We start from the raw sequence: 23,899 nt of genomic DNA, 5'->3' as shown, positions 1-23,899 counted from the left end.
TGTGTGTGTGTGTGTGTGTGTGTGTGTGTGTGTGTGTGTGTGTGTGTGTGTGTCAACATAAAGGCGACGTTCAGGAGGAAAACTTGCAATTCACGGCATGGAGCAGCAGCGGGCAGCTGCGGGGCGTTAGGGGTCTGAACCAGCTCTGATCCCGGACTAAACCAGGTCTGATCCCGGGTTTCATCGAGCCGAACCGGAGCCTCGACGCGCCGCTCGGCTGCGGTCCTCCTGGTTTCCTCCTCCCTGTCCTCCTTTTCCTGCGCGGCTGAAATCCGAGACCACATCGGCGCTTTTTCTACCCAGTCTGGTGCCGTTCGGTGGCGCAGGACTCCGAGCAGGAAAAGAGACATTCAGCTCTTTCTGCAGCGACTCTGATGTCTCCGACGAGCCGGAGGGAGAGCCCCTAACCCGGGTTACTGACACGAGGGACAGACCTTCCGTCCTGCTTCGGGACACGGAGCGGATCGGTGGAGAACCGGAGAACCGACCGGGACCATGGCAGCTCCTCTGTCTGCGGAGGAGGAGCAGGTAGGCCTGATCATCTCTCTCTCTTTGCTTTTTCTGCGTTTCCTGGCCCTGAGTGGCCCGATCCGGGTCGGCCTGTCCCGGCCCCGGCCTCCACCTGGAGCCGCTCCGGGCCGGAGCTGTGCGTGGCGCACCGCAGGGTGCGCAAACGGATCCGTTGCGAAACGCAGAGCGGAAATGTTGAATCGATCTGCGGAGCTTTATTGCTCCGGTTGCATCACCGTCAGTTCCTCTCAGAGGGTTGCACAACAGGCCGAGCTCTAACCAGCCTGCACACTGGAACTAGAGAGGTTCTAGATCTAGAGGTTCTCTACCCGGGTACAGATCTAGAGGTTCTCTACCCGGGTACAGATCTAGAGGTTCTCTACCCGGGTACAGATCTAGAGGTTCTCTACCCGGGTACAGATCTAGAGGTTCTCTACCCGGGTACAGATCTAGAGGTTCTCTAACCCGGGTACAGATCTAGAGGTTCTCTACCCCGGGTACAGATCTAGAGGTTCTCTACCCCGGGTACAGATCTAGAGGTTCTCTACCCGGGTACAGATCTAGAGGTTCTCTGTCCCGGGTATAGAGGTTCTTTATCCCGGTTACAGATCTAGAGGTTCTTTATCCCGGTTAAAGATCTAGAGGTTCCCAGATCTAGAGGTTCTCTACCCTGGTATAGGGGTTCTTTATCACGGGTACAGATCTAGAAATTATTTTTCCGGGGTACAGATCTAGAGGCTCTTTATCCTGGGTACAGATCTAGAGGTTCTTATCCCGGGTAAAGAGGTTCTTTATCCCAGGGACAGATCTAGAGGTTCTTTATCCCGGGTATAGAGGTTCTTCATCCTGGGTACAGATCTAGAGGTTCTCTACCTCGGGTACAGATCTAGAGGTTCTCTACCTCGGGTACAGATCTAGAGGTTCTTTATCCCGGGTACAGATCTAGAGGTTCTCTACCCCGGGTACAGATCTAGAGGTTCTTTATCCCGGGTACAGATCTAGAGGTTCTTTATCCCGGGTACAGATCTAGAGGTTCTCTACCCGGGTACAGATGTAGAGGTTCTCTACCCGGGTATAGATCTAGAGGTTCTTTATCCCGGGTACAGATCTAGAGGTTCTCTACCCGGGTATAGATCTAGAGGTTTTTTACCCCGGGTACAGATCTAGAGGTTCTCTCCCCGGGTATAGATCTAGAGGTTCTTTAACCCGGGTATAGATCTAGAGGTTTTTTACCCCGGGTACAGATCTAGAGGTTCTCTACCCGGGTATAGATCTAGAGGTTCTTTATCCCGGGTATAGATCTAGAGGTTCTTTATCCCGGGTATAGATCTAGAGGTTCTTTATCCCGGGTACAGATCTAGAGGTTCTTTATCCCGGGTACAGATCTAGAGGTTCTTTATCCCGGGTACAGATCTAGAGGTTCTTTATCCCGGGTACAGATCTAGAGGTTCTCTACCCGGGTACAGATCTAGAGGTTCTTTATCCCGGGTACAGATCTAGAGGTTCTCTACCCCGGGTACAGATCTAGAGGTTCTTTATCTCAGGTACAGATCTAGAGGTTCTCTACCCGGGTAAAGAGGTTCTTTATCCCAGGTATAGAGGTTCTTTATCTCGGGTATAGAGGTTCTTTATCCCGGGTACAGATCTAGAGGTTCTTTATCCGGGGTATAGAGGTTCTTTATCCCGGGTACAGATCTAGAGGTTCTTTATCCCGGGTATAGAGGTTCTTTATCCCGGGTACAGATCTAAAGGTTCTTTATCCCGGGTACAGATCTAAAGGTTCTCTACCCCGGGTACAGATCTAGAGGTTCTTTATCTCAGGTACAGATCTAGAGGTTCTCTACCCCGGTAAAGAGGTTCTTTATCCCAGGTATAGAGGTTCTTTATCTCGGGTATAGAGGTTCTTTATCCCGGGTACAGATCTAGAGGTTCTTTATCTCGGGTACAGATCTAGAGGTTCTCTACCCCGGGTACAGATCTCGAGGTTCTCTACCCAGGTACAGATCTAGAGGTTCTTTATCCCGGGTACAGATCTAGAGGTTCTTTATCCCGGGTACAGATCTAGAGGTTCTCTACCCCGGGTACAGATCTCGAGGTTCTTTACCCGGGTACAGGTATAGAGGTTCTTTATCCCGGGTATAGAGGTTCTCTACCCCGGGTACAGACCATGGGGATCTTTATCCAGGGTATAGATTTAGAGGTTCTTTATCCCGGGTATAGATCTAGAGGTTCTTTAACCCGGGTACAGATCTAAAGGTTCTTTATCGTGGGTACAGATCTAGAGGTTCTCTACCTCGGGTACAGATTTAGAGGTTCTTTATCCCTCCTCATCTGAAATGTTTATGGAAGCATAAAAACTGTCGATTAAGTTTTTAAAGTATTTTTTGTTCCATCGCTGCATACAGTGGTGGAATGTAACTAAGTACTTTTACTCAAGTGTTGTACTTTACTGAGTATTTCCATCTGATTGAACTCAATACTTTATATTTATCTGACAGGTCGAGATTTAACATGAATACATTATTAATATATATTAAGCTCCTAACAGGATATGAAGTACTTAAAATAACAATATTAAAATGCTGCTTGTAAATGCATCAATGATAATAATCAATATTATATTCAGAGAAGTAGTAAAGTAATCTGATTACTGCCTGTAATACGTCAGTATTTGGGTTTAAAGAGCGAACTTAGACACGCTCAGTGATGTTGTGATTCACTGAACACTTTATGTTTTATTATTTTAAAGTTATTTAGTTTGCCATCAGAGTTAGTTGATGAACTGGAATTTGGGAATTTTGGGCCTTTTTTCAAAGATTAAATACTAAAATATTTCCATAAAACACGTTACAGATTATCGTCCAACTAATAACCATTTTTATGAGTTATGGTTAGAATTGTTGCAGATAATGAAGTGAATACTGATTTAGAGCTGCAACAATTATTCGATAAATCGATTATTAAATAAATCGTCAACTGTTTTGATCATCAAATAATTGGTTTTTAAAGACAATAAGTCCAAATTCTCTGATTTCAGCTTCTTCAATGTGAATATTTCTGGTTTCTTTGTTCCTTTATGACAATAAACTGAATATCTCTTTGGTTTGTGGACAAAACAAGAGATTTGTGGAAACACTGATTAATAATTTTCATCATTTCAACATTTTATTGACCAAACAACTAATCGATTAATCGTTTAAATAATCGACAGATTAATGGATAATGAAAATAATCATTGGTTTCAGCCCTATTCTGAATTAATCTTCAGTATTTTGAACCTTCTGATGGTTCAGTTCCTCTCTGCTGACTGTGATCTGAAATATTTCTTTATTCTGTTTATGTTTTATATTACTTTTATATTATATTGTTACAGTTAGTAGGCCTACAGTATATTTATTTATGTTTTGTAATACCAACCTAATGTTTAGACAAGGATTTAACTAGTCATATTTAAGGAGAGATGGTGGGAGTTCATACGTTTTACTTCTTCTCCTTTTCGAATATGTATTCTACATGTTTTCTATTTTGTTTTCATATTAGAAATAAACTTCAATCAATTAGTTAGTTATTTAGTTTAAAAGGGTAAATATGAAAGTTGCCGTAAGTTAGTAAACTTTATTTATAGCACCTTTTACAGACAGAAGTCACAAAGTGCTTCACATAAAAATCATAAACATAACATAAAAATAAAAAGTTTTAAAAGACCAAAGCAACAGCAATTAACCCTTTGATGCACAATGAATTCATTCCCTTCATGTTATTTAATGCTGCTGTGTGTTTCTGTGCTCTATCTTTTAATATCAACTTATTTTATAATATAATATTCCAAGTATTCTTTAAATATCTTGTTTTTGATAACAACAGATCATTATTTCCATTTTGCCTCTCATACTTTATGAAGAAAAAAACGTTTTTGTGTTATTACATAGCTAACTATTTGGCTAAGTATTTAGCCAAGTAGTTAGCTTAGCAAGCTACTTAGCTAAAAAGTTAGCTAAGTAGTTAGCTTAGCAAGCTACTTGGCTAAAAAATGGATATGGGTCATTTTTGACCCATGTTGTGCATTAGAAGAGTAGTGACACAAAAAGGGATTTTATTAAAAAATGAATAAAGGAAAACATAAAAATTAGGATGTATGATGATCAAAATCAAACTAATTGAGGAAAACCTGGAATACTGAATGATGAAAATAATTTGTTGCAAAGATAAAGAACATAAAAACTCATCAAAGGGTTCAACAACCATAGCAGTCCCAAAGCAACTAATCAAAAGCCAGAACAAATAAAGTGGCACCAAAAAGAAATCCAATATGAGCAGATTAACTGCAGGAATAATAATAATATTATTATTAATAATAACAACAATAATACGTTTTAACATGCAGGATCTACATGTATGATTGTGTGGTGCTTTAGTCACGCGCGTGCCTCCTCTCATCATCTGGTGAGCAGAAAGCTTATCTGGCTACTCCACTTCCTGTGTGAGCACACACACATACACACACACACACACACACACACACACACACACACACACACACACACACACACAGAGCCCTGTGGGGTGTGTGAAGCAGCTGTTAAAAGCATTTCCACTCCACTCGACTCGACTCGGGGAGGAGTTTATGAGTTACAGAGTGAGTTTGTGTGTCTGTCATGTGCTCTAGAGAAAGTGTGTGTGTGTGTGTGTGTGTGTGTGTGTGTGTGTGTGTGTGTGTGTGTGTGCTCCCAGGAAGCAGTGGAGTGAGAGGAATGAGGGAATAGGGAGCAGTGACGTCAGGGACTTCCTGTTTTTATTGACGGCTGCAGCGAGGCGGAGCAGCACGACCTGCAGCTGGGAACACCATCTGCAGAGAGCCTCTCAAATATCATCATCATCATAATAATAATAATAATAATAACAATAATGATAATAATAATAAACGTGTCAGAACGAGGCTGCAGCACCCAGTGGACTGTCAGTCAGTCAGTCAGTCAGTCAGTGTGTCGGGATGACTCACACATTAATGAGCTGCATCACAGGATCATTGTGCTGTTAAAACAATAAAAGCATCTGTTTATGTTGCCAGAAGGAGAACAAGGTTATCATAGTTTGGGATTTTTCATTAGTTTTAGTTTTAATTTCGTTTTTGTGATTTTTTTATTTCAAATTCAGCTAGTTTTAACTAGTTTTTAGAGTGAGTTTGCTAGTTTTAGTTTGTTTTTTATTTTATTTTTGAAAATTCTTAGTTTTAGTTTAGTTTATATTCGTTTTAATTTAGTTTTTTTATTAATTTTAGTGTTAGTTTTAGTTTAGTTTTTATTAGTTTCAGTTCTTTTGTAATGGGTTATGTGTTGGGTGTGAGATTCAAAGAGGTTATAATAAATTTTGCAGAAAAAGGCTGATCTAATAATTTTTCCATAACTGTAGATCAATAAATGTTTAACATAGAGAGCAAATACAACTTATACCAGCTATTAAAGCTTCAAAACAGCCAAACAACAAATCAGCTGATATCTGTTATTTTACAAACATTCCCCAAAGAATCATGGAAACATTTCGACCTTTTCTTATGTTTTAAAAAAAATAAAATCTCTTCTTTTAATCTTTCCAGCCTGTCAATCCTGTTTTGCAGATATTGACATTTAATAATGAAAATTAATAAAGCAGGCCTGTATTGTCAAAACCAAGGTTATAATAGTTTTGGATTTTTCATCAGTTTTAGTTTTAATTTCGTTGTGCATTTTTGTTTTCAGATTCAGTTAGTTTTAATGAGTTTTTAGAGTGAGTTTGCTAGTTTTAGTTTAGTTTTAGTTAGTTTTAGTTCTTTTGTAATGTTCTATGTGATGGGTGTGAGGTTCAAAGAGCTCATAATAAATTTAGCCTTAACCAGATATGATGAAACTGCAATTTTAAATATATTTACAGTGCTGTAACTTAACATATTTCATGCTCAAATGCATGTATAACAGTATAAATAGGAATACATTATATTTGTCCAAACAAATTAACCTTAAGTTGTTCCAGGCATTAAAATGAACAAGAAATCAGAGAAAACAAGGAGGTCTAATAATGTTTTCCATGACTGCAGGTCGTCTCTTTATGTATTTAATGTTTGTAACAGATCGTTAACGGGTCAGTGGCGTTTCGCCTCCAAATCATCATTTCTGCCTCAAAACCTGCCGGGAAAGATCGAGATATAAACGTCTTCTGGATCTGAAGTTATCAGAGGAAAAACGTCTGTGTGATTGTTAGGATGTTCAGTTCACCGCCACGAAATAAATATTAGTTAAAAAAATGTAAATCCAGAGTCTCTGACGTCACCGAGAGGAAGTAGATGAGTGAATGTGGTGGTTTTAGACGTGGACGTGTCGGGGTCAGGGGCTGTTAGGACCTGTTAGGACCTGTTAGGACCTATTATGGACCTGTTAGGACCTGTGTGTACCTGTTAGGACCTGTGTGGACCTCTTAGGACCTGTTTGGACCTGTTAGGACCTGTTAGGACCTCTTACGACCTGTGTGGACCTGTTAGGACCTGTGTGTACCTGTTAGGACCTCTTAGGACCTGTGTGTACCTGTTAGGACCTGTGTGGACCTGTGTGGACCTGTGTTGACCTGTTTGGACCTGTTTGGACCTGTTTGGACCTGTTAGGACCTCTTAGGACCTGTTAGGACCTGTGTGGACCTGTTAGGACCTGTGTGGACCTGTTAGGACCTGTTAGGACCTATTATGGACCTGTTAGGACCTGTGTGTACCTGTTAGGACCTGTGTGGACCTCTTAGGACCTGTTTGGACCTGTTAGGACCTCTTAGAACCTGTGTGGACCTGTTAGGACCTGTGTGTACCTGTTAGGACCTCTTAGGACCTGTGTGTACCTGTTAGGACCTGTGTGGACCTGTGTGGACCTGTGTTGACCTGTTTGGACCTGTTTGGACCTCTTAGGACCTCTTAGGACCTGTTAGGGCCTGTGTGGACCTGTCAGGACCTGTGTGGACCTGTTAGGACCTCTTAGGACCTGTTTGGACCTGTTTGGACCTGTTAGGACCTGTGTGGACCTGTTAGGACCTGTTAGGACCTGTGTGGACCTGTATGTTTGATCCACTGACTGACTGAAGCCTGTTATATAAAGTTATATAAAGTTATATAAAGTTATATAAAGTGATATAAAGTTTACAGCGTCTCACTGAGCCTTCAGCCCTCTGAACCTCAACAAACATTTCAGTCCCGGTGGCTTGTTTTTCACAGCAGCAGAATATAAAATCTCTATAATCTCTAAATAAAGTCCTGCAGCTCTGTGGAATCAGAACAATCACAACAACTAAACATTCTTTGTGCAGAAAAACACAGTTAGAATAACAGAAATCAGATGGAAAAGTTCATTTTCTCTGATAAATTAGTATTTTTTTAATTGTATTAAAATGGAATTTATATAGAAACACTTTTCCAAGTTCCCATTAGTGTCACAAATGTGACCCAAAAAGATGTAAAATAACTAAAAAAAAGACACACAAAAAACCCCACATAAAATCACGAAAAAAAGACAAAATTACAAAAAGATGCAAAGTAACCAAAAAAGACACAAATTCAACAATTGTTTCCAGCCTCTCCTGTCCTCTCCTCTGTGCTCTGTGTAAACAGCCTCTCCTGTCCTCTCCTCTGTGCTCTGTGTAAACAGCCTGTCCTCTCCTCTGTGCTCTGTGTAAACAGCCTGTCCTCTCCTCTGTGCTCTGTGTAAACAGCCTGTCCTCTCCTCTGTGCTCTGTGTAAACGGCCTCTCTGTCCTCCTTTTGTTTTTGTCAATTCTGTCATTGATTTGTCAACGATTGATTTCAGCATTAACCCTGTGAAACCCAACAAGCCGTTTCAGGGCATTTTTTTGCTCATGCACCTCTATGGAAAACATATTTTGTGCAAAATAATTCAGTTATAATGCTATAAATCAGGAAAAAAGTGCACAAGTTGAATTCCTTTGCTAAATTATTTTTAAAAATTGGAAAAAAATAATAATTTAGAACACAAGTGTCCCGAATATTGAGGGAATTGAGCTACTTGCATTTTTACAACATCTACTTTCAACCTCTCCTGTCCTCTCCTCTCAGCTCTGTGTAAACAGCCTCTTCTCTCCTGTCCTCTCCTCTCTAGTCTGTGTAAACAGCCTCTCCTCTCCTGTCCTCTCCCCTCTGCTCTGTGTAAACAGCCTCTCCTGTCCTCTCCTCTCTACTCTGTGTAAAACAGCCTCTCCTGTCCTCTCCTCTCAGCTCTGTGTAAACAGCCTCTCCTGTCCTCTCCTCTCTACTCTGTGTAAAACAGCCTCTCCTGTCCTCTCCTCTCTGCTCTGTGTAAACAGCCTCTCCTGTCCTCTCCTCTCTGCTCTGTGTAAACAGCCTCTCCTGTCCTCTCCTCTCTACTCTGTGTAAACAGCCTCTTCTCTCCTGTCCTCTCCTCTCTAGTCTGTGTAAACAGCCTCTCCTCTCCTGTCCTCTCCCCTCTGCTCTGTGTAAACAGCCTCTCCTGTCCTCTCCTCTCTACTCTGTGTAAAACAGCCTCTCCTGTCCTCTCCTCTCTGCTCCGTGTAAACAGCCTCTCCTGTCCTCTCCTCTCAGCTCTGTGTAAACAGCCTCTCCTCTCCTGTCCTCTCCTCTCTGCTCTGTGTAAACAGCCTCTCCTGTCCTCTCCTCTCTGCTCTGTGTAAACAGCCTCTCCTCTCCTGTCCTCTCCTCTCAGCTCTGTGTAAACAGCCTCTCCTCTCCTGTCCTCTCCTCTCAGCTCTGTGTAAACAGCCTCTGCTGTCCTCTCCTCTCTGAAAAAAGACCCAAATAAGACATAAAATTACCAAAAAAATGTATAATGACCATAAAATATGTAAAATTACCCCCCCCAAAAAATGTAAAATTACCAAAAAAGACACAAAAAAGCATAAAATCATCAAAAAATATGTATAATGACCAAAAAAAGACTTAAAATTACAAAAAAGGACGTAAAATGACTAAAAAAAGAAACAAAATGACCAAAAAAGACATAAAATTACCACAAAAGTCCACATAATTCACATATTTAAGTATTGTCATGTAAACAGCCTCTCCTCTCCTGTCCTCTCCTCTCAGCTCTGTGTAAACAGCCTCTCCTGTTGTTTTAAATGACTCATGTAGAATAAAGTGATTCTGACAGAATTATCACTAAATAAAACATCTTTTATTTTGGCGATCTTTCACTGAAACCCGTTTCAGACATAAAGAGAGATCAGAACAGTGAAGAAGTGAAGCTGGTGATCAGGTAGAAGGCTCCTGGTCTGTTTGGACTCGTGTCAGACAGAGTTTAGTGTTTTTAGGAATCTCTCGTGTCGTATCAGAACGGCGAGATAATATTTATTCGTCCTCCAGGAAGTGGATCGGAGCGTCCTCCTCTCTGGATGTTTGCTGTCATGAAAACAAACTCTTGCTCCTCAGATTCCTCTGACGGACCAAAACCAAACAGCGAGAGCAGCAGGACGAGGTCAGAGCTGCTGCTCTCCTTAAAAGGCTCCGAGAGCGAGCAGCTGTCAGAGCGCCGCTACCTGACTATCTGACAGGAAGTTGTCTTTGGCCGGCGCCGCAGGATTAACAGCTAGAGGAACGCCACGTTATTCCTCTGGAAAAACATCTGATCACCACGAAAAAAACTTCCACAGAATACAGAAGGAAACCTCGTCACTTTTCACACATTTCCTCAAGTCGCTCCACAGTTTTCCTCTGGAGATAATCAGCAATAATAAGACAAATATATATATATTTTATATAAATATATATTAATTTTCCCCGGTTACTCTTATTCTATTTGTCTTGTGTACAAAGTGGACAGAAACATCTCTTTATTTGCAAATACTGGAACAAACGTAACACATTTATAATAAAAGATGGATTCATTAGGTTCAATAAACATTAAAAATCTTAATGGTCCTCAATATTAAATTATACAGAATTCTATATAAAAATACAAGAGACGTGTTGTGTCTCCTCAAATCATCAAAACAAATTTCAAACATATAAATATAACACAAAGTGCTTTACAAAAAATAAGAATAAAAACGGACAATAAAAATGACAAAACCCACCCCTCCCTCCCCCACATACACAACTGTATAGGTTATAATAGTTTTGGATTTTTCATTAGTTTTAGTTTTAATTTCGTTGTCAATTATTGTTTTGTAATTCAGTCAGTTTAAGTTAGTTTTTAGAGTGAGTTTGCTAGTTTTAATTAGTTTTTATTTTTTGGAAAATGCTTAGTTTTTTATTTAGTTTTTATTAGTTGTAGTTTTTTTGTAATGGGGTATTTGTTGGGTCCAGATTCAAAAAGGTCACAATAAATGTTTCCTTTATTTCCTTTGTCTGATCCATCTCAGCCCCAATAAGTTTATTAAGTCATAAAACCAGATAGATGAAATAGATTTCATATCAACCAAAAAGGTTTACGGATGAAAAAGTTGACAAAGATGAAAACGAAGGACATTTTCACTATAATTTTAGTTAGTTTTAGTTAGTTTTGTAACCACAAAATACAGTTTCAGGTAATTATAGTTTTTTTTAAAAACTGTCGTTTTTATTTTTATTTCAGTGAAAGAAAATGTTTTTTCAATTGTAGTTTTCGTTATTTCGTTAGTTTTCGTTAACTATAATAACCTTGGTATGTACACATACATGTACACACACACACACACATAGACACACACACACACACACAAACACACACTCAGACTCACACACAGCACATATTGATTGACAGCGTCTCCTGCTGTTGGATGTGTTCAGGTTCAGAGAGTTCAAGAGGAACTTCCTTTATTTACAGTTTCCCAGTTCGAGAGTTGGAGATCATCTGAATGTAGCTGATTGGCTGAACCACTGTGACATCACTGTGACATCACAGAGCTCCGTCTGATCCAACAGTCACAAATTAACTCTGTTAGTAAACCTGGAACCAGTTCTCCCAGTCAGTTTGTCATCACTTTATGTTTAAATAGTCACAATGTAGAATCAGGAAATGATCTCCTCCTGCTCCTGCTGCTCCTCCTGCTCCTCCTCCTGCTGCTCCTCCTGCTCCTGCTGCTCCTGGTCAGGTGCAGCGCTCCCTCTGCCTGTGACAGTGTGGTGTGTGTGTGTGGGGGACAGAGGCGTCCTGTCCTCCTGCTGTGTTTTGTATTCCTGAGGAGTAGTGAGGAGCTGACTTCCTGCCTCCTGCAGCAGAGGAGCGTCTCTGTGTCTCTGTGTCTCCTTTCATCATTCACTCTGTGACTCTGTGACCACGGCAAGATAAAGGCACCATCACTTCCACACGGGCTGAAGCCTTTATGATGAAGAGATGTAGATTATTAATAAAATAAAATAAGTTCTGCGTCTGCAGGATAATATCAGGGTTTGTCTGTAAGTTTGGAAAATGCCTCATATTAGTTATTTAGGTTTTAATAAACCAGAAATCTCTGAACATTTTAAATGAAATGATCTCCGATCTGTCCTGATAATAACAATAAAAGAACTTGTAAAATATGTCCCGTCATTCATCTGATTCTATTACACAGAGCTGAGAGGAGAGGACAGGAGAGGCTGGAGACATGACAATACCTCATCATGTACAATACGTTTTTACTAATTTTGTGTTTTTTTGTGAATTTTGTATTTTTACGTATTTTTTGTAATTTGTGTCTTTTTTGGGAGATTTTTGGTAATTTAGTGTCTTTATTGGTAATTTTGTCGGTCATGTGACAAATATTCACTTAAAAGCTGTTTACACAGAGCAGAGAGGAGAGGACAGGAGAAGCTGGAAACATGACAATACCTCATCATGTACAATACGTTTTTAGTAATTTTGTGTTTTTTTGTGAATTTTGTATTTTTACGTATTTTTTGTAATTTGTGTCTTTTTTGGAAATTTTATGTCTTTTTTTATTTATTTTGTGTCTTTTTTGGAAAATTTTTGGTAATTTAGTGTCTTTATTGGTCATTTTGTCGGTCATGTGACAAATATTCACTGAAAAGCTGTTTACACAGAGCAGAGAGGAGAGGACAGGAGAGGCTGTTTACACAGAGCAGAGAGGAGAGGACAGGAGAGGCTGGAAACATGACAATACCTCATCATGTACAATACGTTTTTAGTAATTTTGTGGGGTTTTTTGTGAATTTTGTATTTTTATGTATTTTTTGTAATTTGTGTCTTTTTTTGCAAATTTTATGTCCTTTTTTTGGAAGTTTTTGGTCATTTAGTGTCTTTATTGGTAATTTTGTGTCTTTTTTGGTAATTTAGTGTCTTTATTGGTAATTTTGTCGGTCATGTGACAAATATTCACTGAAAAGCTGTTTACACAGAGCTGAGGGGAGAGGACAGGAGCAAACTGTTTCTGATTCGTCCTGCAGGAGAGCAAATAAATCCAACAGTCATCGCCGTCTCTCGGGTCATTGAAGACAATAATCTAATAATTTAATAATCTAATAATCTAATAATCTAATATTTAGGACATAATCATCAGAACGAGTAAACCTCCAGGTTCCAGCGTGTCTCTTCCTGTTCTCTTCCTGTCTGAAGGTTCTTGTGTTTGTGTTCCAGGCCACCAGACAGTTCCTGGAGGAGATCAACCAGTGGACCAGTCAGCACGGCGTCTCCCCGCTGTCCAGAGACCTCGCCGTCAAGTTCCTCATGGCCCGCAAGTTTGACGTCCTGAGAGCCATCGAGCTGTTCCACAGCTACAGGGTGAGAACCTCTTTAACCCTTTATGTTCCACAGCTACAGGGGGAGAACCTCTTTAACCCTTTATGTTCCACAGCTACAGGGGGAGAACCTCTTTAACTCTTTATGTTCCACAACTACAGGGTGAGAACCTCTTTAACCCTTTATGTTCCACAGCTACAGGCTGAGAACCTCTTTAACCCTTTATGTTCCACAGCTACAGGCTGAGAACCTCTTTAACCCTTTATGTTCCACAGCTACAGGCTGAGAACCTCTTTAACCCTTTATGTTCCACAGCTACAGGCTGAGAACCTCTTTAACCCTTTATGTTCCACAGCTACAGGGGGAGAACCTCTTTAACTCTTTATGTTCCACAACTACAGGGTGAGAACCTCTTTAACCCTTTATGTTCCACAGCTACAGGCTGAGAACCTCTTTAACCCTTTATGTTCCACAGCTACAGGCTGAGAACCTCTTTAACCCTTTATGTTCCACAGCTACAGGCTGAGAACCTCTTTAACTCACTGAATCACAGAATGAAAGAAAAAAAAGTGGCCAAAATGAAGCTTAAAATAGTGATTTTTCTGTCAGTAACAATAAATTGTTATTCTTACTGAATGTAGAAAGAAACGTCTCGTTGGGTTTTAAAGGTTAAGCTCTGCTGATCTTCTCCTTTTTGTTTCCTGTTTATTTTGTTTCCTGTTTATGTTTATATATATATGTGTGTGTGTTTCTTCTGCATTGACTTTAAAATTCTTTATTTCTTTGGTCACTGGTTCACAGTTTCTTTATTTAAAAGAGAGAATAGAGCTGAGAGAGATCAGATCAGAGAGCTGCTGTGAGAGGAGAGACAGTTTGCAGAGACGATCGTCCTGCTGAAGTTCTTCACTCGTCTGTTTTGTGTTTTGTTCAGGAAACTCGTCTGAAAGAAGGAATCGTCAGGCTGCAGCCTCAGGAAGAACCTCTGCGCTCCGAGCTGCTCAGTGGGAAGTTCACAGTGCTGGTGAGTTTCTGTCATCTAAAAAAAAAAATTATAACTCATGAGGCGTTCAGGGACATGTAGGAGTCCTCGTGAGGCGTTCAGGGACATGTAGGAGTCCTCGTGAGGCGTTCAGGGACATGTAGGAGTCCTCGTGAGGCGTTCAGGGATATGTAGGAGTCCTCATGAGGCATTCAGTGACCTGTTGGCATCCTCATGAGACGTTTAGGGACCTGTTGGCATCGTCATGAGGCATCAGGGACATGTAAGAGTCCTCATGAGGCGTTCAGGGACCTGTTAGATTCCTCATGAGGCCTTCAGGGACCTGTTTGCGTCCTCATGAGGCATTCAGTGACCGGTTGGTGTCCTCATGAGGCGTTCAGGGACCTGTTGGATTGCTCATGAGGCGTTCAAGGACCTGTTGGCGTTGTCATGAGGCATCAGGGACCAGTTGGAGTCCTCATGAGGCGTTCAGGGACCTGTAGGATTCCTCATGAGGCGCCAGGGACATGTAGGATTCCTCATGAGGCGTTCAGGGACCTGTTGGATTCCTCATGAGGCGTTCAGGGACATGTAGGATTCCTCATGAGGCGTTCAGGGACCTGTTGGATTCCTCATGAGGCGCTCAGGGACCTGTTGGCGTCTTCATGAGGCGTTCAGGGACATGCAGGATTCCTCATGAGGCGTTCAGGGACCTGTTGGTGTCCTCATAGGCGTTCAGGGACCTGTTGGCATCCTCATGGGGTGTACAGGGACCTGTTGGTGTTCTCATGAGGCGTTTAGGGACCTGTCGGTGTCCTCATGAGGCGTTCAGGGACCTGTTGGTGTCGTCATGAGGCGTTCAGGGACCTGTAGGATTGCTCATGAGGCTTTCAGGGACCTGTTGGCGGCTTCATGAGGTGTTCAGGGAACTGTTGACGTCTTCATGAGGCTTTCAGGGACCTGTAGGAGTTCTCATGAGACATTCAGGGACATGTAGGATTTCTCATGAGGCGTTCAGGGACCTGTTGGCGTCTTAATGAGGCTTTTAGGGACCTGTAGGAGGAGTCACGAGGCGTTTAGGGACCTGTTTACGTCCTCATGAAGCATTCAGGGACCTGTAGGAGTCCTCATAAGGCGTTCCGGGACCTCTTGGCATCCTCATGAGGGGTTCAGGGACCGGCCCTCATGAGGCTTTTAGTGACCTGTTGGCGCCCTCATGAGGTGTTCAGTGACCTGTTGGCGCCCTCATGAGGCGTTCAGGGACCTATTTGTACCATTTTCTCATTAATAAATAACTAATCACTGTGCATGTGATGAGTCCAGTGTTGGATGTTGTTGTTTGTGTGTTTCAGAGCGTTCGGGACCCTTCGGGCGCCTCCATCGCGCTCTACACCGCCAAGCTGCACCACCCCAACAAGACGGGCAACCACGTGGTGCTGCAGGCGCTCTTCTACCTGCTGGACCGAGCCGTCGAGAGGTGACAACCACCTTTTATCTCTCCAGAATAAAAACTTTATCAGATAAATCACCAGACGAGTTCGTGGGTAACTTTTCCAAAGCATCAAAAACCAAATTTAGTCTTTATAATAATATATATAACAATATATTTAATACATAAACTCATCATATAAATAAAATCCTTTGATTCCTTGATTTCCTGACATAGGACATAATAAACATCAACACACAAAACATGAGGGGAGAATAGATACATAAATAAAAAATAATTATAATTATTATTATTGTTATTTATTTTATTATAATCTTAATATAATGCTTTTTTTATTATATATATATATATATATATATATAGAGAGAGAGAGAGAGAGAGAGATAGATACACACATGCATATAAATAAAAAAGAGTGAAAATAAGTAGTTAAAATAGGTTCAAATCCTTTGATTTATTCCCATGAGCAGAATTAATCCTGTTGAATGTTGATGGAAAACAACATTTGGGTTCAGAGACCTTCAACATTATTCTGCATCATAAAAACATCTTTAACAGAAATTTAAGTAGTAAAATAAAAATTTTCTTAAACATCAGATTCTTATAATTAGTTCAGATTACAGTAGGTTATGAACCTACATATCATTATTACCTTGATAAGATCCACTGAACGCTGATATGTTTTAATTTAACTGACTGTTCAGATGTTCTAACAGAGGTGTGTGTGTGTGTGTGTGTGTGTGCAGCTTTGAGACCCAGAGGAATGGCCTGGTGTTCATCTACGACATGGCCGGATCAAACTACACAAACTTTGAGCTGGACCTGAGCAAGAAGATCCTGAACCTGCTGAAGGTTTGCTGAGTCTCTAACCCTCTGAAATCTTCGGCTATTATGTCCTTTAAAAAATCTGTTAAAAAATATCCACCATGCGTTCAGGGACCTGTTGGCATCCTCATGAGGTGTCATGAGGCGTTCAGGGACCTGTTGGCATCCTCATGAGGCGTCATGAGGCGTTCAGGGACCTGTTGGCATCCTCATGAGGCGTTCAGGGACCTGTTGGCATCCTCATGAGGTGTTCAGGGACCTGTAAGCATCCTCATGAGGCGTTCAGGGACCTGTAGGCGTTCTCATGAGGCGTTCAGGGAGCTGTTGGGTTTCTCATGAGGCGTCTTTCCTATAGAATAGTGACCTGATGCGTGTCTGTCCACCAGGGGGCGTTCCCCGCCCGGCTGAAGAAGGTCCTGATCGTCGGCGCCCCCGTGTGGTTCAGAGTCCCGTACAACCTGCTGAGCCTGCTGCTGAAGGAGAAGCTGAGAGAGAGGGTGAGCTCTGACTCTCTGACTCTTGGACTCTTTTTCTGACTCTGTGTAACAGAAAAAGTCTCACTCTCTTTGACTCTCTCTTTGACTGTGATTCTATCTGACTCTCTCTGACTTTCTGTGACTCTCTTTGACTCTCTCTGACTTTTTCACAGAGAGTCATACTCTGACTCTCTCTCTGACTCTCTCTCTGACTCTCTCTGACTCTCTCTCTGACTCTGACTCTCTCTGACTTTTTCACAGAGAGTCATACTCTGACTCTCTCTCTGACTCTCTCTCTGACTCTCTCTGACTCTCTCTCTGACTCTCTCTGACTCTTTGACTCTTTTTCTGACTCTGTGTAACAGAAAAAGTCACACTCTCTGACTCTCTCTTTGACTGTGATTCTATCTGACTCTCTCTGACTTTCTGTGACTCTCTTTGACTCTCTCTGACTTTTTCACAGAGTCATACTCTGACTCTCTCTCTGACTCTCTCTGACTCTCTCTCTGACTCTGTGACTCTCTCTGACTCTGTGACTCTCTCTCTTTGACTCTCTCTGACTCTCTCTCTGACTCTGTGACTCTCTCTGACTTTTTCACAGAGTCATACTCTGACTCTCTCTCTGACTCTCTCTGACTCTCTCTTTTACTCTCTGTGACTCTCTCTGTGACTCTCTCTCTGACTCTGACTCTCTTTGACTCTCTCTGACTCTCTGACTCTTTGACTCTCTGTGACTCTCTCTCTGACTCTCTCTGACTCTTGACTCTGACTCTCTCTCTGTGACTCTCTGTGACTCTCTGTGACTCTCTGTGACTCTCTCTCTGTGACTCTGACTCTCTCTGACTCTCTCTGACTCTGTGACTCTTTCTCTGTGACTCTGACTCTCTCTGACTCTCTCTGACTCTGTGACTCTTTCTCTGACTCTGACTCTCTGTGACTCTGACTCTGACTCTCTCTCTGACTCTCTGTGCAGGTGCAGATGGTGCGTATGGCGGAGCTGCGTCAGCACCTCCCCAGAGACTGCCTGCCGCAGCACCTTGGCGGCCTGCTGCCTCTGGAGGCGTTCAGCTGGAACCAGCAGCTGCTGGCGGGTCAGAACGGGCGGGTCGACCCCGTGGACGAGCTGGTGGGAATCCCCGTGGAGGACGCCTCCGTCCACGTCCCCGGACCCGAGTCCATGCGCCCGCAGGAGCTGCTGACTCACCTGGGCCGGCTGCAGCGCTCCGGCATCCACCAGGAGTACGAGGAGCTGCGCTCGGAGCCGCCGCCCGGGACCTTCCACTGCGCCCAGTCAGTCCACAGTAACCCTTTGATGCACAACAACATGGTCTAAAGTTACCCGACAGAGTTTTTATATTCTTTATCTTTGCAATAAATTATTTTCATCATTCAGTATTCCAGGTTTTCCTCAATTAGTTTGTTTTTGATCATCATACATCCTAATTTTATGTTTTCCTTTTTTAATTTTTTATAAAATCCCTTTTTGTGTCACTATTCTTCGAATGCACAACATGGGTCAAAAATGACCCATATCCATTATTTAGCTTAGTAGCTTGCTAAGCGAATTACATAGCTAACTTCTTGGCTAAGTATTTAGCTAAGTACCTTGCTAAGCTAAATACTTAGCTAACTTCTTGGCTAAGTATTTAGCTAAGTACCTTGCTAAGCTAAATACTTAGCTAACTTCTTGGTTAAGTATTTAGCTAAGTAGCTTGCTAAGCTAAATACTTAGCTAACTTCTTGGCTAAGTATTTAGCTAAGTAGCTTGCTAAGCTAAATACTTAGCTAACTTCTTGGCTAAAATCTAATGAAAATCTTTTGGGCTGAAAGATGAAAGCCAAATGTTGTTTTTTTATGTGCAGTAAAACATTTGTTGATTGAGGTTTTGCTCTGAGCTGCATAATCGTCCTGGTTTAATAAATAATTATTGTGGCTCACGCTACTAAAATAAGAAACATATTTATAACAAAATACTTTTTTTTTTGTTTGTCTGCAGATCGGCCTACAACCAGGAGAGGAACCGATACGGAGACGTGCTGTGCCTCGATCAGACCAGAGTCCGCTTGAAAGCAAGAAGGAACGAGGTCAGTGCTGTTTTAAGTATTACAGATGTTACAGATGTTACATGTTAGAGATACATATATTACATGTGTTATATAGTCCAAATGTTACAGATGTAACATATGTTACACATGTTGCATGTGTTACAGATATTACAAACGTTACAGATGTTACACGTTAGAGATTCATATGTTACATGTGTTACATGTTACAGATACATATGTTACATGTTACAGATGTTACATGTTACAGATATTACAAACGTTACAGATGTTACAGATGTTAGAGAAGTTACAGATGTCACGATCGCTCAGCTGCAGAGAAACATTTCTTAAGACTGTCAGCAGTCTGATTCATGTCTGTGCAGAATGTGTTATGAATCTAAAATAATAAATATTCTGTCTGATATTGTTCCACAGAGGTCCGACTACATCAACGCCAGCTTCATGGACGGTTACAAACAGAGGAACGCCTACATCGGTACTCAAGGTACGACTCAATCTGCAGCTTCACGTTAACCTTCACAGTTGTTTCTGAATCCTTCTCACCCTGCAGGATATAACCTATAAATATATATATATATATATATATATAAACCCAGGCCGTGTTCTTCCAGCACCTCTCCCCCTTCAGCTCACATGTTTATGTTTTATTTTTTCTCTGCAGGACCTCTGGAGAAGACCTACGGGGATTTCTGGAGGATGGTTTGGGAACAAAACGTGTTAGTTATCGTGATGACCACAAGGTAATTTAAGTCAATTAAATGCTGAATATTTTACTGTGTTCATACATGCAGAGGTCAGAATTATAACAGTGAGATTTGTGTCTGCAGGACGGACGAGGGCAGCCGCAGGAAGTGTGGGCAGTACTGGCCTCTGGAGGACGGGGGGCAGGAGGTGTACGGGCACATGGCCGTGGTCAACCAGCGGGTGGAGCACCACGCCCACTACAACCACACCACGCTGGAGCTGCACAACACCGAGGTACGCAGCCGCAGCCGCAGCCGCAGCCGCAGGGTCCTCATGGGACGGACAGCAACATGACATCAGTCTTTGTTTATCTGACAGAAACACGTCGTCTGATGCTCCTTTTTAAAAAGTTCAATACAACAAGTAAAGTAGTTGAATGGTTGAAGCAGCTGACTTGCTCTAAGACTCGCTCGGACTCATTCTGAGACTCGCACTGAGAGTCGCTGTGACTCGATCATTGACTCGCTTTGAGACTTGCTCTGAGACTCGCTCTGATTCGCTACGAGACTCTGAGACTCTCTCTGACTCGCTCTGAGATTGTTCTGAGACTCGCTCTGACTCGCTCTGAGACTCGCTCTGAGACTCACTCTGAGACTCGCTCTGAGACTTGCTCTGACTCGCTCTGAGACTCGCTCTGAGACTCGCTCTGAGACTCGCTCTGATTCGCTACGAGACTCTGAGACTCACTCTGACTCGCTCTGAGATTGTTCTGAGACACTCGCTCTGAGACTCGCTCTGAGACTCGCTCTGAGACTCGCTCTGACACTCGCTCTGAGACTCGCACTGACTCACTCTGAGACTCGCTCTGAGACTCGCTCTGATTCGCTACGAGACTCTGAGACTCACTCTGACTCACTCTGAGATTGTTCTGAGACACTCACTCTGAGACTCGCTCTGAGACTCACTCTGAGACTCACTCTGAGACTCGCTCTGAGACTCACTCTGACTCACTCTGAGACTCGCTCTGAGACTCACTCTGATTTGCTCAGACCCGCAGCTGACTCTCTGCGACTCTGAGACTCTTTCTGACTCGATCTGAGACTCACTCTGAGACTCGCTCTGACTCGATCATTGACTCGCTCTGAGACTCGCTCTGACTCGCTCACCGAGACTCGCTAACGGGTGTTTTCTGTGTGCAGACGTGTGAACAGAGGCAGGTGAGTCACTTCCAGTACCTCAGCTGGCCCGACTACGGCGTTCCGTCGTCGGCGGTGACGCTCATCGACTTCCTGGGCGCGGTGAAGCGCCAGCAGAGGAAGATGGTGAAGGCTCTGGGGCTGCAGTGGGCGGGGCATCCTCAGGGCCCGCCGCTGGTCGTCCACTGCAGCGCCGGCATCGGCAGGACAGGTAACGTGATAATATAATAATAACTGTTGGTGTTCTTTAACTGTTTAACTGTAAAGATAAACATCTTTAATGTTGGTCACATGGAAACACTCATTAGGGCCTCGGGGCAATCTCCCCAGCACTGGTCCCATACAGCAATAGCTGTATGGGACCAGTGCTGCACTACTGTTATACTGTGGATTTCTTCTTCTTCCTCTTCCGGACGCAATTTCGTCCTGCTACTAGTCCTACAACTTGAACTTGAAAAGTTGTAGGACAAATTATATATCAAAACGTGCGGTTTGATCGGGATCGGTGTGCTATTACTTCTCTCTACAGAATATGAATTTGCCCAAAATTTTGCATTGAAATGAATGGGGCGGCTGGAAAAAAAAGAGCGAAAAAGAACAATAATTGGAAATTTTTAAATGTCTACTTCTCCAGCATAATTTCACCTAGAGACTCCATTTAAACTTTAAACAGTAGACACAAGTCTTGTGTATCGGTGTATTAATCCACGTTTCGATAGGTCATATAGTTTTTTATCAATCCCTGTTCAATGACCATGATCATTTTTGGAGAAATTCTGAGATTATAATGGGTGTGTACTGCACGGAATGTTCGTGTCACAGTGTGTGATGTCATCGCCAGAGTGTAGAGGGAGAGAAAAAATTGTCAAAAAATAAATTTGAAAACTGCGCTCCAGGCCGCAAATTCCACTCTACAGAAATAATTTATACATAGAAACGTAGGAAAATTAGTCTTCTCACTCACAATCCTCTGGTAAAGCTGTCAGAGTTATAGTTTGGGCGTAGGACGCACAGATGATCCACCAACACGCACCAACAGCCTCATTGGCTCCCATATTAAAAACGCAGGAAGATTTCTGAAAAAGGGAGATGGAACCGTTTTTTTAGATCGCTCTAACAAAGCTATTTTTTCATTTTTCTTTAAAAAAAAACATATGTAGACGTTCAGGAAGAACTCAGGACGCTCAAAGTGAAGTCGGATCAATGATAGGTATTATGGTTTTGCCAAAAATGCTTTCTGTTCGAGGCCAGAAATTCCAGTCTGTCCACCTCTGGCTGCTGTCACTCTTCCGGAACATATGTTACTGATGTTACATGTTCATATTTTACGGGTGTTACATGAACTATTTACTATTTATTTAGTTCTATATTTTACTTATTTTATAAATTTGACCTTATCTCCGGTTTTACTATCATCATCAAACACAAACTGGCAAACAGAATTTTAGAGGGAAGCTGACGGTTGAAACACGCTGCTAAAGGTTTGGTTTCTTCAGAAGTTAAATGGTTTTTGTCTTTTTTTAATAATCTCTTCTTGTCTCTCTGTCTGCCTGCCTGTCTGTCTGTCTGTCTGCAGGGACGTTCTGTGCCCTGGACATCTGTCTGTCTCAGCTGCAGGACGTGGGCTCTCTGAACGTCTGTCAGACGGTGCGCCGCATGAGGACCCAGAGAGCCTTCAGCATCCAGACTCCGGACCAGTACTACTTCTGCTATAACGCCATCCTGGAGCACGCCCAGCGCCAGGGCCTGCTGCCGGCCAATCAGTGAGCTGGGAGCAGACCCCGCCCTGAGTCCTGCAGCGCTGCGTGTTGTGTGACCAACCAGAGTTAACTCCTCTGACGTTAGGCCGTCCTCAGACGAGACGGCTCGGTGTGAAAACATTCTATCGAACATTTCTGCGGCGCTCCGTGTTTCTGCTCCTGGTCATGTGATCCACGCCACGCTCTTTATTTATGTTCCACTTTAAAGTGACGGTGACGGGACCCTTGAAGGACTTCACCCCAAAATAAGAGTGAAATCCTGATCTGCACATCCACCACAGCTGAGAGCAAGAACAGCGTTAGCGACATCTAGTGGCAGCTTCTAGCTGCAGCAGCTGAACATGTTACATGTTACAGATGTTACAGATGTTAAATCTGTAAGATGTTACAGGTGTAACATGTTACAGATTTAACATGTGACATCTAGTGGCAGCTTGTAGCTGCAGCAGCTGAACAACGACGGTGTCCTGCAGGGAACGGCGTTACAGATGTGACGTGTTACAGATGTGACATGTTACAGATGTTACATATGTAACAGATGTAACATGTTACATATGTAACATATGTTACATGTAAAATCGTTTCCTGCAGGACACTTTTGTTACAGATTTCACATGTAACATCTGTAACATGTCACATCTGTAAAATGTTACATCTGTAACATATGTAACATGCAACATATGTAACATATGTAACATGTAACATATGTTACATGTAACATCTGTAACATGTAACATCTGTAACATGTAACATATGTAACATGTAACATATGTAAAATGTAACATCTGTAACATGTAACATATGTAACGTGTAACATATGTAACATGTAACATATGTAAAATGCAACATATGTAAAATGTTACATCTGTAACATGTAACATATGTTACATTTTATAGATGTTACATGTGAAATCTGTAACAAAAGTTTCCTGCAGGGAACGATGTCACAGATTTTACATGTTACAGATTTAACCTGTTACAAATTTAACATGTTACAGATGTTATATGTGACAGATTTAACATCTTACATATGTCACATTTTACAGATGTTACATGTGAAATCTGTAACAAAGGTGACCTGCAGGGAACGATGTTACAGATGTTACATGTTACAGATTTAACATGTGACATCTGTAACATCTGTAACATGTGACATCTAGTGGCAGCTTGTAGCTGCAGCAGCTAAATAACGACGGTGTCCTGCAGGGAACATCTTCACAAAAAAGAAAGAAACATCTGAAAAACATGAAATCACTCAGAGACTAAGATTCATACTTTTTATTATATATTTTTAATTTAAT

At 42.1% G+C, this 23,899-nt stretch overlaps 1 protein-coding gene across 1 annotated transcript; it reads left to right on the top strand.

The window, feature by feature from the left end:
• Window positions 1-22,970, top strand: ptpn9a (protein tyrosine phosphatase non-receptor type 9a). The gene is made up of 13 exons (XM_059335593.1): window positions 1-528; window positions 13,061-13,204; window positions 14,094-14,183; window positions 15,494-15,618; window positions 16,338-16,443; window positions 16,803-16,913; window positions 17,866-18,182; window positions 18,889-18,976; window positions 19,373-19,442; window positions 19,620-19,698; window positions 19,786-19,936; window positions 20,842-21,049; window positions 22,415-22,970. The coding sequence occupies exons 1-13, from the start codon at window positions 496-498 to the stop codon at window positions 22,603-22,605; spliced, it is 1,713 nt and encodes a 570-aa protein (XP_059191576.1). The 5' UTR covers window positions 1-495; the 3' UTR covers window positions 22,606-22,970.
• Window positions 22,971-23,899: the final 929 nt, after the last annotated feature.

Source organism: Centropristis striata, chromosome 6, assembly GCF_030273125.1.
Source record: "Centropristis striata isolate RG_2023a ecotype Rhode Island chromosome 6, C.striata_1.0, whole genome shotgun sequence".
NCBI classification, from domain to species: domain Eukaryota; kingdom Metazoa; phylum Chordata; class Actinopteri; order Perciformes; family Serranidae; genus Centropristis; species Centropristis striata.
The sequence above is the reverse complement of the archived record's forward strand: the minus strand, read 5'-3'. Positions and strand labels throughout refer to the sequence as shown.

Excerpts from the sequence above, each read along its gene's own strand:
- ptpn9a (XM_059335593.1), top strand. The coding sequence starts at position 496 with ATGGCAGCTCCTCTGTCTGCGGAGGAGGAGCAG. Across the intron at positions 16,914-17,865 it reads AGGAGAAGCTGAGAGAGAGG|GTGCAGATGGTGCGTATGGC; the intron begins GTGAGCTCTGAC and ends CTCTCTGTGCAG. Across the intron at positions 21,050-22,414 it reads CGCCGGCATCGGCAGGACAG|GGACGTTCTGTGCCCTGGAC; the intron begins GTAACGTGATAA and ends GTCTGTCTGCAG.